Source organism: Takifugu rubripes, chromosome 1 (genome assembly GCF_901000725.2).
Source record: "Takifugu rubripes chromosome 1, fTakRub1.2, whole genome shotgun sequence".
In the NCBI taxonomy this organism is placed as follows: domain Eukaryota; kingdom Metazoa; phylum Chordata; class Actinopteri; order Tetraodontiformes; family Tetraodontidae; genus Takifugu; species Takifugu rubripes.
The window spans coordinates 878,993-893,794 of NC_042285.1; the positions used below are offsets into that span (position 1 = coordinate 878,993).

Here is a 14,802-nt window from a genome sequence, read left to right on the forward strand (position 1 = left end):
GCTGAAGTTCAATATCACCCCCAAAACTCCCACAATGAGAGCAGGAAGGGCAGAGAGGGGCCGAGCGCGCCACCCACCGCTGCATTCACCGCAGAACCCCCCCCCCCCCCCTTCTCTTTGTGTGAGAGAGAGACATTGAGAGGCAAAGAGAGAGAGGCAGAGAGACATTGAGAGACAGAGAGAGAGGCAGAGAGACATTGAGAGACAGAGAGAGAGGCAGAGAGACATTGAGAGACAGAGAGAGAGGCAGAGAGACATTGAGAGACAGAGAGAGGCAGAGAGACATTGAGAGGCAGAGAGAGAGGCAGAGAGACATTGAGAGACAGAGAGAGAGGCAGAGACATTGAGAGGCAGAGAGACATTGAGAGGCAGAGAGAGAGAGGCAGAGAGACATTGAGAGGCAGAGAGAGGGAGAGAGACATTGAGAGACAGAGAGAGAGGCAGAGAGACATTGACAGACAGAGAGAGAGAGGCAGAGAGACATTGAGAGGCAGAGAGAGGGGCAGAGAGACATTGAGAGGCAGAGAGAGAGGGAGAGAGACATTGAGAGGCAGAGAGACATTGAGCGGCAGAGAGAGAGAGGCAGAGAGACATTGAGAGGCAGAGAGACATTGAGAGGCAGAGAGACATTGAGAGGCAGAGAGAGAGAGGCAAAGAGACATTGAGAGACAGAGAGACATTGAGAGGCAGAGAGAGAGGCAGAGAGACATTGAGAGGCAGAGAGAGAGGCCGAGAGACATTGAGAGACAGAGAGAGAGGGGCAGAGAGACATTGAGAGACAGAGAGAGAGGCAGAGAGACATTGAGAGACAGAGAGAGAGGAGCAGAGAGACATTGAGAGACAGAGAGACATTGAGAGACAGAGAGAGAGAGGTAGAGAGACATTGAGAGACAGAGAGAGGGAGAGAGACATTGAGAGACAGAGAGACATTGAGAGACAGAGAGAGAGAGGTAGAGAGACATTGAGAGGCAGAGAGAGAGAGGTAGAGAGACATTGAGAGGCAGAGAGAGAGAGGCTGAATGTGCTTCTGCAGGTTTTCCTCTTTACTCCAGGTGGAGAAACAAGCCCGCGTGTTTTGACTGCTAATAAACACCCGCAGAGTAAAACAAGAGCCCATAATTACATCAAAGGGGGCGAGCAGGACACGGGGGGGGATGGATGTGGGGGGGGGGGGGAAGGATGTGGGCGTTGGGTGCACGTTGGGAACCAGGCGATCCTGCCTTTATTTTACTTTGCAGATGTTTGAGGGCAGCTTGCGCAATCAGTTTCTGTCAATTCCCAATGTAAACCCTCCTTTGTCAGACGTGCACATGCCTCCTAGAAACCATGGTGAGCTGGTGTGTTTTCCTCTCTTATGACCCCCCCCCCCCAGTTTGTCTTTCTAACACCTCCATTTCAGATGTGTGCTGATTAGTATGCAGGATGGCAGCGGAGGTGCATCATTAAGAGCTACAGAGAAGAAGCAACAAAGTTGGTTAGTTTTTACAACTATCAGTTTAATAGAGTACAAAGAGTTATTTAAAAGTTAAACGTTGTTGTTGTTGTTGTTGTCCTCTCCATCTTTGAGACACACGAGCATTTACGTTGAGGAAACACAGATACAACTAGTGGTTAACAGTTAGCGTCCTACATTTGACAGAGTCCATCTAAGTTAATCTTCACACTCATCGTTTACAAAAGGCACAAGAGGCAAGCGAGGTGCTAACCCCCCCCCCCCCGGGCCCGGGAGGAAGAGCCGTGCCCCCCCCCCACACACACGCGCTGTAATAAGGCATCATGTTGGATCTGGAAAGGTCATTTAATGTTATTTTCATGTACAAAATAGGCTATAAAAATACATCAGCAACGTGTTACAGGTGTTACGGTCGTTCTCCTTTAATGAAGGCATCAGCGGCTGCACATGCAAAAGGTGTGTGTGCATGTGTGTGTGTGTGTGCATGTGTGTGTGTGTGTGTGGGGGGGGGGGGGTGAGATCATCTTCAACAAAACCATCAAATGACCCAACAAATAAGAACAAACACAGGATTAAATAGAACACTGTTGTGTGGAGGTGTGTGAGCGTCACACACACACCTCACACGTGGCTTTAGCGCCGCAGCACAGGTCAAACGGACCCCCCCCCACCCCCCCCCCCCCCCCCCCCCCGGGTTAACCCCGCAGAACCAAACTGGCGCCTTGATCCCGGCTGTGGGATTTAATTTGTAACGTAGTTGCGTTGGTCGTAATAAATAAAGGCACCGTCGTTGGAGCTGTAATACTGTGGTGTAATAAAGGAAAAGCCCCCCCCCGACCCCGACCCCCCCGTAGCTACAGTAGCTCTGAATGAAGGGACGCGGCGGTACGCGAGCGCTGCCGGAGCTGTGCTCCTCGCCTCCCTCTTTACGGGCAGAAGTCAAACATTGTAACGGCGTGTTGCTGCGACATTCCAGAGGAGCGTGTGAGTATTTAACGGCGATTACAGAAGCTGCGGGGGGAGAAACAACCGAACATCAACACGTCTCCGCCTTCACGGGCGGCTTGGGCGCCGCCGCTGCCGCCACCGCTATCAGCGGGATTATCAGCGTAGTTACCCTGTTATTAGCGGCTAATTATTGCATCCGATGGGTGGCTTTGATTGGCCGGGTTGGGAAGCCCCGCCCAGTTAAAGGCTGCGTGTGTTCGCATGGCAACAACAGGTTCTTAAACGTCAAAAACATTCTTAAGGCTGTCTTTGGAAGGCACGTTCAGTAGGCTTAGGTTAGGACTCGGTGGTGGGCGGGGTCCTGAGGTCGCTCGCCGTCGTCCGCTTGGCAGAGGCAGCCGTGACGTTCCCAAAGTGCCGGTCCTGTTGGCGGAGCCGAGAGAATGGCGGGAGGGAGGGGAGGCCTTGGGCCAATGAGCGCAGCGGCGGGCAGAGATGGGTGGGTCATCAGTGGGCGGAAAGGTCAGAAGGTCAAGGGGGTCATGGGTTAGTTGCCGTGGCAGCTAGAGTTAGACAGACACAGACGGACAGACGTGGAAAGGAAACAAAAAGGGCACATAAAAGGGGACATAAAAAGAAAAAAGATAGAAGAGTGATTAGTGTCAGCTAGTGGCGTCAGGATGACAACAAGGCAGATCTACGGCAGCGGCACAGCAGGGGGGGGGGGGGGGTGGGGGGGACCGCGGGAGAACCTCCGTCACCAGCGCCGCTCCGACTCCGCCAACCGCCCGGAGGTGTGGTGACGGATGGCGGCGGTGCCCCTCCTGCGGTGCGACTGCTGCTATAGTGATCCTACTCATGCTAGCTGGGCTACGTCTGGCGCAGACAGACAGTGAAACCATGGACAGAAAGGGAGACGGCGTGGTTCCGTGTGGGTGAGACAGTGACCTTTAGAACCAAGGGAAAAGTGCCCGCGCCTCACAAATACTTTCCCTTAGTGACAGGTTGGGCTGTTGTTTAGCAGCGGGCAGAAGGTCTCGATGATTAACGCTCACCATTGACTGATTATTGATTACCGCTGCGCTACGTTAGCGCCCGACGGCGGCGCAAGCAGAGAGACACCGTAAGGGACAGCGATGAGAGGTTAAGAGATGGTGGTTTTAGAGAATAAGACAGACTAGCTACAAGAATGTCGAGGCTTTGGTTTCCTTTAGATTTCTGTTGTTTTTCAATAATCATCTTTATTGCCTTTTAGTGTACGTTTGTCCATCGTGTACAACAGGAGCGCCACCGCTCAGAAACACACATATGTCGTAGCTAGCTAGTCCATTTCTATTGCATAAACAGTGGCGTGGCCCGCGAGAAGGTCACCGCATCTTAAATAGACAGAAGAACACTGCCTTCATGGCCACCGTAGTGGTGACTAAACAGTAGTAGCTACACACCTTGAATAAAAGTTTACATGGAGACACTTCATCTATAAAAAGCATACTGTAAAAACAAAAATCAAAAAAAAAAAAAATGTACAAACTAAAAAAAAAAAACGCAAAGTAAAAACTACAAGTATTTCCAAGCGATCTTGTTCCATAAGCTTCATATAAGCACTTAAATCCTTTAAATCCCTATATACACATTTATTTTGCAGCTAAATACATGGTAACAGCACCACTCTGGCTAGGAAATATATGAAAGATGTAAACAGCCCCAATGATCAAGTCCAGTGGGCGACTGATAAGACCACAATCAACAGTATTTCATACAAAAGAGCTCGTAACACAGACCTCAGTAGTCTTCACACGCTGTTTTTAGTAGTAAAGACCAAAGATCATATTGGGTTGAATGACCTTCACAAAGCAGATGATCACCGTTCCTTTAAATGTCATATATAATATTGGGCACACACAGGATTTCATTAATAATAATGATAAAAAAAAACATTTGTGGAAACCTACTGGAATGGCTATAAATACACCTTCCCACAGTTATTTGCTGGATCAGGAGTAGTGGAGAGATAAGTGACGACCAAAAACACCAGAAAAAGGTTCGGGAGAGGGCCCGACCTCCCGGATCACGAGGCCGAGTCACATGAACGGAGTAATCCATTCTGATCGAGAGGGCCCCGGCCTGCCAGCCACCCGGGATCACCGCCCACTGCTGCGGCCGCCGGCCCCCGAGCGTGGTTCCTCCCAACCTGCTAACTTAGTTCACCCTCGCCGCAACAAATACTGCTTCACATTTTACACCGACGCCGCTTCCTCTCCGCCTGCCGCGCTCATTTCTCCCGTAGGCACGCCGTGTTCAGACACATGTAAACTGAATTGGTCCATTGTTTTCGAAACACATACGCAAACACGCACGCACACACACACGCAGACGAGCGCGCACGCACACACGCAGGCACACATATACATAAAGTGGCTGGTGAGCTAACTAACCTCTGTCTGGGGTCACTACCCTTTGGTAAGGATGGATTCTCTTGTCGTGGCGTCGTACCTTAGTGGTCATGGCACCTGCTAACAGCCATTGACGTTGCCAAAACAGAACACAGGTTACTCATCAGAAAGACATCACACATTTCACCCGACATCAGTGAAACCAGGAATTCGAAGAGACGGAAGCTGTGTTGCTCCGTCCTCTAAAGAAAAGAATCCAAACTGCTAATTTAAGCCTCGCTAGTCGATTTCGTGGTCAGCTCTAAGCAAAGTCACTCTATAGCCATTAAAATAAGCTTGAACGTACATTAAGATCGCTAACAGTGGCGCTAAAATAGCTACAGGTTCTTTAAAACGGGTTAAAATTACAAGCAGAAGCCGGACTATTAAAAAGGTTAAATAGCTGTCACACCACAACGCTAGTCTGCTAATACACAGGAAACGAGGAGGAATAGACTACGGGACGACTGTCGCTCATCCTAAAGTATCAGCAAACTCTGGGGGTTTGCTTCGCGGGACAAGTATGTATGGGGGGGGGTGGGGGTGGGGGGGTCGGGGGGGGTCTCTGCAAGCCAGTCCGTGTGTTTACTAGCAAGGTTTGCTATCACTTAGCCTTTGGTTGGAAAAGCCATACCTGCAAAAACACAGGAAGAAGGGACTGTTAGCCCACCAATGAGCCTCAGCATGTGTCCACTGGTGCTGGGGATGTATTACAAGAGCTGCGTTTGGCCGCCAATGGGGCGCCGTGGAGCCCCCGCAGAGGTCAAAGGTCACTACTACTACTACGGCCAACTCAGCCGCAGTCCTGGTTTCAGGTTCGGCCACCACCGCGTAGGGAACGTTTAAGGTTCGACGTGAAATAGCGCCGCTAAAAACGACCTCGGAGCGGAGGAGACGTGCACGGCGGCGCCACATTGGCGCCAAATCTCCAGTTCTCGTAATACATCCTTTGACTCTGTACGGGAGTGGAGAACGTCTGGCATCGACATACCTAAAACTCCGGTGGAGTCGATGGGATATTCCAATATGGAGGGCGTGAGGGTGTAGGGATACTCGTACGGCGTGTAGATGATCCCGGACTCGGGCCCTTGCTGCACCAGCGCCGGATGCGGATTGGCCCCCGGTACGAGAGCCGAGCTCTGGATCTGGCGAATCAGGGGCATGAGGGTCGGCGTGGTGACGGGCGCCGGGTTCCGCAGCGTCGGAGGCAGGACGGGCGTCGGGCCTGTGATGATCCGAGGCGCTTGGGGGGTCCCGAGAGTGAAGGCGCCGGCGGCTGGGCCACACAAAACACAGGCCACAATGTAAGTGTGCGCACACCCACGTGCGAGCGCGCGCACGTACAATAGACAGGGGGCGAGGGGGGAGGACACAAAGAGCCTTTAGGAGGGGAGACAGGGGCATTGTGCGCTCATACAGTGGCACTCCTGTACCGGGCCGGGCCGCCACCCACCGCCCCTCCTCCTCATGCACATGATGATGTCATCCTTACGCGTCTTGACATTGGCGTCCCTGTAGGTCCCGTTGAGAATGGCGAGCTCCATCAGCTGCACTTTCTTCAGGTTGTCCTCGCCCTCCGCCTACAGCCCGACACCGGAGGAGAACAACACAATCAGCTGTCGCCACAGTCAACCTTTGTGCCCCGCCCACGCCCCAATATGGCGAGGGCCGCCTCCCCGCGCCCTCAAGCCGAGGCAGTTTGACGTGAGGCCGCGGAGACGCGGAACGCCGCCAGCGCGCCGCGCGGATCATATTAGGTGTCGGCTACGCGGCTCCGGTTGCCGCCGGTTACGGGCGGTGAAAAGCTTGACTGATTTACAGCCGGAGCGGAGGTCGGCGCTGTTAAAGCAACACGTGTGCTCGCCGCCTCACCGCCACCGGCTAACGACTCCGATTCCGCTCCGGCTTTGCCAGGTTCCAGCGGAAGTGACGGCCGATGGTGCCGTTTTAACCCCCCCCCCCCGGTCCATTCAGCCCGTTTCTATTGTTGCAGCTAACGCAGAGGGGAGCGAGACCGGTTCCGTCACACGGGCCGTGGCGGCGGCGGGTCTCTGGGGCGCTCGCCGCCGCCACGACGAGCGCCTGAGCTCCGCCGGAGGGGAGCAGAATGTGAGAAATGTGGAGAAGTGCGAGGAAAACGTCCTCTGGGAGGAAAACAAGCCAAGGAAAAAGTGCCCGGCGAGATAAGTGAATACTGTAGCCGGTGGTTGGGAATAAAGTGAGTTGTGAGGGAGTGAAAGGAGTGATGGAGTGGGGAGAACAAGTGAACAGACTCTCCATTCATTCCCTCAGCCTTTCAAACAACCCGGGGTAACCATGGAAACCCCTTTATGCATGTTCCCTAATTACCCTAACCCCTTACACATACTCTCTCATACACAGAGAGTCACACACAGAAACACAAAAAGACACAAACACACACTTTTTGGAGCGGCGAGCCCCTTCCCCCTCCCGTGCATACCAACACACGGCACCTTGGGCCGGCGCTAGCACCGGCCCGGGCCGTAATGTGGAGCGGGCCGGGGGCGGCGCTGGTACTCACAGCAGGTACCAGCAGCTTCTTGACCTCGTTGATGGCCCGCTGGAGCTTGATCTTGGCCCGGTTGTGCGTGTCCTCCACCGTGATCAGGACGTGGAGGTCCTCGCTGAGGTGCTCCCAGTTGGGCTTCCCCCGGTTCATCTCCTCCTGGAAGACAAAAACAGGCCTTTTTGAAATGCAGGGCACAGGCTGGGCGCTCTGCTGCGAACGGGGGGGGACGGGGGGGTCGAGGGGGGGACGGGGGGCATGGGGGGGCTTCACTTGTCTCCTGCTTTGGCTCCGACCTTCAATCAGACCTTAAACTACACAGATATAGAGCTGCAGGTCGTGCCTGGCAGCTTTGGGAGCTTATCAAAGGTGGTTCCTCTCCTCTCCTCCTTTTCCTTTCACTCCTCTTTCCAGAGAATCTCTCAATCACTTCATTGATATTCCGGTGAGGAGCGGAGGAGTGGGAATAAAAGCGTTCCAAGACGGGGAACTGTGAACTCGTGGTGACGTGAGGAAGGAGTGCATCAAAGAGGGGAGATCATCCAGAGAGGCGACGTGTCCCGTGTCTGGGAACCAGCTCCCCATCTGGATCAGGAGCTTTGGTCTCGGAGCGGCAGGAAAATACCCGGAAAGCCGTCGCGCTTACGTCAACGACGCTCGTCTCGTTCCGGATTCAGCAGAAGTCGCTGATGTTGACGGAGAAAGAGACGGAAAAACACAAAGCATTCCTATCTGGAGGATCTGCAACGAGGAGTCTGCTTTTCCAGATGTGTCCGATTAGGGAGGGCCGAGCCCGAGCAGCTCGGCCCGGTCCGTGACATCCACACCCATCTCACGCTGGGACTGACCAGCTGTGGAGAGGCCGGAACCTTAGCTGGATCTGGGCTTTTTTTCATCCCTTCTCGTGTTTCATTGTCAACACGACTGTGTGTCACGTTCTCGGGAGCGCCCTGAGCTCCGTGATTGGACCTCGCCGGGAAGACTTCAGCTTTGGAGTCGCTGCCTGGAACAGACGGGAAACTGCTTCCTGTCCCCGGGCTAGCCGACGCTAACGGCTACGGAGGGGCAGAAGTGAGAGAAGACGTGACGTTCTGGCTCTTTTCAACAGCTCCTCCAGGGACCTGAAAAGGTTCCTCCTGTGGTAACAGTGGGCCAGATGCAGCCGGCCCAGGCTGCTCGCTCACTATTGTGCGCTCGGACACTCGATCCTCTGTAGATGTTTGGTCAAGTGAGATGTCTCATTTTGAAAAACAGCAAAAGTCAACATCTTTTTCTGCTCTCCCCCTGTTGCCTCCCACTGTGTCTCTGTTTTCCTTCCTCTCCGTCTCTGTGTGTGTCTGTGTGTCCCTCTCCCTCTCTCTTTCCTAGGGACGTGCGGGGTAGGGAATGTTCTGGAGAGAGAGGGTGGGTTGGAATGCTGGACTTGCTCCACCTGCCGTTTGGAAAGCTGGAGCCGAGTCTGTCCAACAGCACACACCAGGGGAGAGGAAGGGAGAACAGATGGACTTAACACCAGGACAGGAGAGAAAAGCCGAGCCCCTAAAACAGAGCCCTCATGCAGACACATTCATACTCTCAAGGATACTGTGGCTATTAGCAGCCAAGCTAATTAGCAACATCTCCGACAGCCATTTGTGTGGTTAGGATTTATGGCTCCTAACATCCAGACATCATTGAAAGCTGGTCTACAAGATGGTGTTTGGTGTTTTAAAGGAAGAGCTGTGAGACGTGATGCTAACTGAGCAGATCTGCGTCCCACACGACCGAGAGAGAGACAGACAGAGGGAGAGAGCGACAGCGTGTGTGGTGGATTGAGACGTATACCTTCTTTTTGTCCCTCATGGAACCCTTTCCTCGGACCATGATCTTACAGCCGGTCTCTGACTCCAGCTGTTTGGCCGTCAGTCCGCGGGGGCCCAGGATCCTGCCTACAAAGTTAAACTGCGCACACAGACAGGCACCAAAAGACAGGTTAAAAGGAAGCACAGCTGAGGGCGCGACGGGTCTTTCTCATCTCGGGTGTCTCGAGCTGTCACCGTACGATGTGCGCGAACGTGCACGTGCTGCATCATTGAGATTTGTGCATTTGCAGCGTGTTTATGTTGCCAGCGGAGACCGAAATAGCTCATTATGTGGGCACAGGCTGGTGCTAGCGGCATGACAGGACAGCGCCGCTCTCTTAACCTTATCTGTCACGACCACTGAGCGATTAACAAGGCAGCTGCCTCCGCGCGTCTGCGCGCGTGTTGGAGTCGCCGACGCCCCTTTCTGACGCCCTCCCGCCGCCGTCTCGCCCGCCGTGGCCATTTAGCTGAATTTCGCTATTTACGTTAGCAAAAGTTGCTACGCATTAGCAGTGGCCATTGGGAGGAACTAGGCTCTAAATTTAACCGTGATCTAAACCGTCTTCCAAATGAGGTCCTGTGTGTGTGTGTGTGTGCGTGTGCGTGTGTCCAGTCCTGTCATGTGAGCGAGGACAGCTCGTCATTGTATTCAGTGATTGGCAAACTGCTGCTTGCAGGAGATCATATGAGCGCTTCAGTCTGGGTCAATCACCTCGCTGGCGTGGGCGGCCATCTTTGTTGCTCTACGCCCTCTCTGATTTATGTCCTGACAAGAGTCTTAATCCACCTTTTTAAACACACTAATTAATCAGGGGACGGAATGGAACGGCCTTCCAGAGGACACGAAGCATCTCCTACATTTTTATCTCCCTGCAAACAGCAAACGGGGCCGTTATTGATTTATTTCATGTGCGGATGACATCAGCGGGCGTGAGCTCGGGAGGGGGAACGTAACGTGATAAAAGCGGAGAGTTTGTGGCGACTCTTCTCTGAAGCAAGAGGAGATAGAGCGACAACAGCTAAAGGTAAACAGAGACCCTTCGGAAAGGTGAAAGGTCGCCGCCTGGTGCACTCACGTCAGGATACTCTTTGACAGGCACGTAAAGCTTCTCCTGCAGCTGAACCACGGGGCCCACGGCTTCGGGGAGCTCCTCCAAGTCCCGCCCATTGAACATGCCGCCGTTGACCGAGTCATTGTACATGTCCTTGCGTACTCTGCCGATTTCTGTGGCGGAGACACAGACGCATACACATCAGAAAGCAGTGCGAGGCGAAGCAAAGGGAGCGGGGAGGCATCGGCCGGATCGCGTTTCTTCACACCTCCGTTTCTGAGGACGTGACTCACGCGCACAGAATTACAGGAGACGCTGGCGTGACAGGCGGCTAACTTCCTGCCGAATTAATACCCCAGGGCAGAACTCCTCTCTCCCCATCGTTTCGCCCCTTCTGTTTGTCTTTTGGTGTTTCCCCATCCAGCTGTTTGTCACATGGACACATGCCCCCTCGCTGTGTAAACAACGCTAGCGAAAACAGCCGTGTTTTCCTCTGTTAGCACCTGTGTTTGGAAAGCAGCAAATGGGCCCCAGACGGCTCTGATACCCAGAAACGCTGCCTCGCTTTACCGCCGCGCCGCTGAAAATCCCTCTTTTTCTCGGCTCCAAACGCAAACACAATCAAAGCAGCGCGGCTAAACCCCTGCACAAACTTTATTTCTGCTCGGGCGTCTGGTCAGATCCCGTTTTTTGGTGTTAATTCGGGGCGACGAGGCCGCGGTTAATGAGCCGCCGTCTGTCTGCCCGCCTGCTCCACCGAGGTTGGTCTCCGATGCCTTTGTAATGACAAGCTGGGTCAATAATAACCGACTCCTGCATCACACAAACATACGCAGCACACGCCAACAGAGCCGAGGTTTCACCTCTCACACACACACACACACACACACACACACACTCATGACAGAATAACTTCCTTGAGGCGCATATATCATCTGACCTCAGCAGTCTGACAGGAATGTGTCGCAGCTCTGATGAGTCGGACCATAATAACTACAGACTGACTCTATAATTACAGTCACGGCTGGGGCAACAATGGTGATCCTCTAATAACCCCTGGTGATCTGTTACGGGGCAAAAGCAACTATTAAAACAGCGGCGAAAATACAGAAACAAATGTGCCGACAGCAGCAGGACGGGTGTCACGGCTCAGCTGAGACAGGGACGCGCTGGGCTGAAAGGAGAAGTGAGACAACCTGCCGTCGGTTTATATTTGGACTCAGACGCCACATCAGACGCCGCACACGAGCGGCAGGTTTCCTTATTGTCCCGCACAAACTTTATTTTTTTTTGGTGTGTGTCCTTGTCCACGTTGCTGGGCCCGAGGGCAGCGCCAGGCTGGAAATGGCCGTGGAACAATGCCTCTCATTCGAACTATGAGTGTCACATTATCGTGCGTGGGAAGGGGGGGGGGGGGGGGGGGGGCTCGGACGGACGGGGACGCTGAGCTGACGTGTGTGTCACACGCCGGAGGTCAGGGTGACACAACGTGATGGCTGCCACGTCCTGATAGCTGCTGCCGCCCAGCACAAAGTCTGCATCCCGGCGCGCACCAGCACAAACGCGGCCCCGAAAGGGCCGGCGCTCCACTTTAAAAGCGCACGGGACGGCAGGAAGTGGGGTGCACGGACGGGCGGCGCGCACGGCGTGGAAAGCACGCCTCAAATTAACATGGTGTTCAGTGGGATGCTCTTGGTCCAGATCAGGGATGGGCTGCAGCCTTCACACAAGCCTGCGCATTAGGTCACCGAGAAAGACTAACAACTGTCTGTTTGTTCCCATCACCAACTGGCAGAGAGTGTGTGTGTGTGTGTGTGTGTGTGTGTGTGAGAGAGAGAGAGAGGGGGGGGGGGGGAGAGAGAGCGCTCATCTAGTCCTGTAAATTAAAAGTGTGACTTAAGGCAACCACATTAGGCTTTCCAAGCAACTTTTGTAGCCGTGCTTATTATTAGTTTGCAGCCCTTTGGTGCAAAGTGCCGAACATTTCTGGGTCTTGGGCGGATGTCAGGTGTCATTAGCGGCGTTTCCCGGGAGCCCGGGAAGAATTCCTCCGCTGAGCTGGTGGCTCTTCAATAAAGTGGGTTTTATTAAGCCCGCAGCTCTCAGGAGGGAGCCTCCCCAGAACAGACACACGGACGGGGGTTACCTTCATCCAGGAGCCGCTCCAGATGCGTGAAGATGCCGCTGAAGTTGGGCAGCGAGCTCATCACCTTCCGGTCGTTCATCAGCTGCATAAGATAGTCCGGGTTGGACTTGGGTCTCTCCTTAACCTCCGTCTCCCCAACCATGGCTTGTCCTTCAACTCTAAAGTGTGCGAGCAAGTCGGGGGGGAAAAAAAAAAAACTTACAGGGGAAATTAAATCAGACACGCCCCGACAAGCGATGCGAGGAGCCCAGGGGAATCCGCCGGCCGCGACCCGCTGACCGCCGCACCGCCAACTAACTCAGCAAACTTGTGTCAAATCTTCTTGAAGCTTCGGCGAGTCGGCGCTCCTCGTTCCGAAGGTCCCCCTCCTCTCGTGCCTTCTCCCCGGACGTCCAGAAAGTGCGGTTCTGCTCGGAGAGGGGCGCTGGGTCGCTGCGCGGCTGTACCTGCTCCTCCGCCCGGCTCCTCCGCCTGTGTCGCTATTCTGCGGCGCGGGTCGAGTCCCTGTCATATGATTACAGTACAGCACGAGAGGGCTGGAGGGCGGGCGCGCGCCGCGTGCGGCCGCGCTCGGAGGGGAGGGGGCTCGTGCTCGCGCACGCCCCTCCTCGCGAGGCCTGTGGACAAGCGCGACGACGTTCAACGACAACAAAAGTAAAGAAGGAGAAAAGAAGCGCACCTCTGCTGCACCGGTCACCGTCTACCACTGGTCACGTGAAGCGCGCGCGTGTATTTTCTTAGTTATCTGGAGCGAACTTCACCCACGTTTTAACAAGTTCATCCAGCCGTGCGAGTGGGCCCTGTGACCCACTATAACCAGTCCGGTAGCCCATCTTTCCCTCTCTGGCCTGTTCCCAGGTGGCAGAAGGTGGCAAAAAGTGGCAGAAGGTGGCAGAAGATCTCCATATACGTCAATAAAACACCTCTCCAGGTGTCGCCCGGGGGCTTCAACAGCTTCAACCAACCTGGAACCACCTGTCAATCATATCAGTGCGGGGTGTGTTTGATATGTGTCCCTGAGCAGGATCGGCGGGTGGAGCAGTGACGGCGGATGGTCGGAACGTTCCCGTCCCTCCAGGATCGGGACTGAAAATGCTTCACCGACTGACTGCACGATTCTCCCGGGAGGAAGTGAAACGAGCTGAGCAAAATTAAAACTTTCAATCCTTCAGATAAACTCCCCCCCCCCACACACACACACACACAAACATTTGCTGAGATTCTTGAAATAAAATGTGTGATGTGTGCAACAGTTCTCCACAGGTGGCTGACATGTGATGGCAGATAGGTGCTACAATCTAAACTTAACTTGTTGTAACACACACACGCACACACACACACACACACACACACACAGGCGACACTGTGTGTGCCCATGCATGCGCTGCTTTAAGCCTTCTATCAGTCACTGACCTCCCACCTGCTTTTGTCTGTGTCCACTGTTATACAATGAATTTTTCTTTCACCTTGTACAACTAAACTTGCAAGAAACTTGCGTCTGTGTGTGTGTGTGTGTGTGTGTGTGTGCGTGTGTGTGTGGGTCCGAACAGCAAGCAGGAATTGTAATGTGGTGGCAGTGCTGGTAATGGCTGGTCAGCTGGTATGGCGAGTATTCGGGGCGGGGGCAGTGCATTGTCCTCTCATAGTTCCAACAATGCCCCTCTGAGCAGGGCCACACATCTACCAGTCACGGGCCTCTCTCTGCCCCGTCTCTGCTTTTCTTTCTGTCTGCCATATTTATTCAGCCCACGGCCAAGTGGGACCTGATCGGGACCGCTGTCCCCCCGACCTTTGCCTGAAAACACCCAGGTGAACCCGTAACCTCCGCTCCTGTCAGACCCTTTATCCCGTCAGACGTTAGCGCGGTTAAATGGTTATTATCGGCAACTTTCATCACATCTTTATTTGTTTAAACCCCAAACATGTCGCCATATTTGCAGATGGGAGGATTCATTTCATTGCGAAATGTTTTTGTGCGTTTTTTTTACCGCCTTTATCGAGCCGTCGGCTGAATGGATGAACTCCAAAAACTACAATATTATATTTATTACTTACCAGAAAAACAGTCATGTTTCTCCAGTCGACCCTTGACCCCTGATTCCCCACCACCCCTGACTCATTGACATTGATGACCCTTTCCTCACATTAGCTAATGGAGAAATCAATTTATTAGCTGCACATTTTCAACAAACACCCACCAGTTTGAAATCCTCTGGATAGTTTTTGGGCGGTTTAAAACTGAGACATCGACTAAGAATGATTATAAAACTGAATAATCTGGGCACTAATCTGGTGTTGACGGGCTGGTTTGCAAACTTCTTTTTTTAAACACACATAATTCTAAATTCCATTACTGTTTGTAGAGTCACAGATGTTAAATCTGCCGAAAAAACAAATTGA

The 14,802-nt window shown here is 53.4% G+C and overlaps 1 protein-coding gene across 6 annotated transcripts; it reads right to left on the reverse strand.

Moving 5' to 3' along the window:
- Positions 1–1,475: 1,475 nt before the first annotated feature.
- qki2 (QKI, KH domain containing, RNA binding 2) lies at positions 1,476–12,918 on the reverse strand. 6 transcript variants are annotated; one of them, XM_011619451.2, is made up of 9 exons: positions 12,403–12,918; positions 10,281–10,429; positions 9,185–9,301; positions 7,376–7,519; positions 6,326–6,413; positions 5,825–6,109; positions 5,468–5,491; positions 4,837–4,911; positions 1,476–2,964 (listed from the first exon to the last, which is right to left on the reverse strand). In XM_011619451.2, exons 1-9 carry the CDS (start codon positions 12,542–12,544, stop codon positions 2,942–2,944), a joined length of 1,047 nt encoding a protein of 348 aa, XP_011617753.1. In that variant the 5' UTR covers positions 12,545–12,918; the 3' UTR covers positions 1,476–2,941. The 6 variants fall into 6 exon arrangements, with proteins under 6 accessions (XP_011617753.1, XP_011617752.1, XP_029696247.1 ...); XM_011619450.2 differs by having other exon boundaries at positions 4,837–4,914; XM_029840387.1 differs by lacking the exon at positions 12,403–12,918 and adding an exon at positions 10,525–10,751 and having other exon boundaries at positions 4,837–4,914.
- Positions 12,919–14,802: the final 1,884 nt, after the last annotated feature.

Bases quoted from the DNA above. Each gene is read 5' to 3' on its own strand.
- qki2 (XM_011619450.2), bottom strand. From the start codon at position 12,544: ATGGTTGGGGAGACGGAGGTTAAGGAGAGACCCAAGTCCAACCCGGAC. The intron at 6,110-6,325 runs GTAAGGATGACA...TGTGTGGCCCAG, and splicing joins GGACGCCAATGTCAAGACGC to CCGCCGGCGCCTTCACTCTC. The intron at 5,492-5,824 runs GTATGTCGATGC...GTGGGCTAACAG, and splicing joins CGACTCCACCGGAGTTTTAG to TCCCTTCTTCCTGTGTTTTT.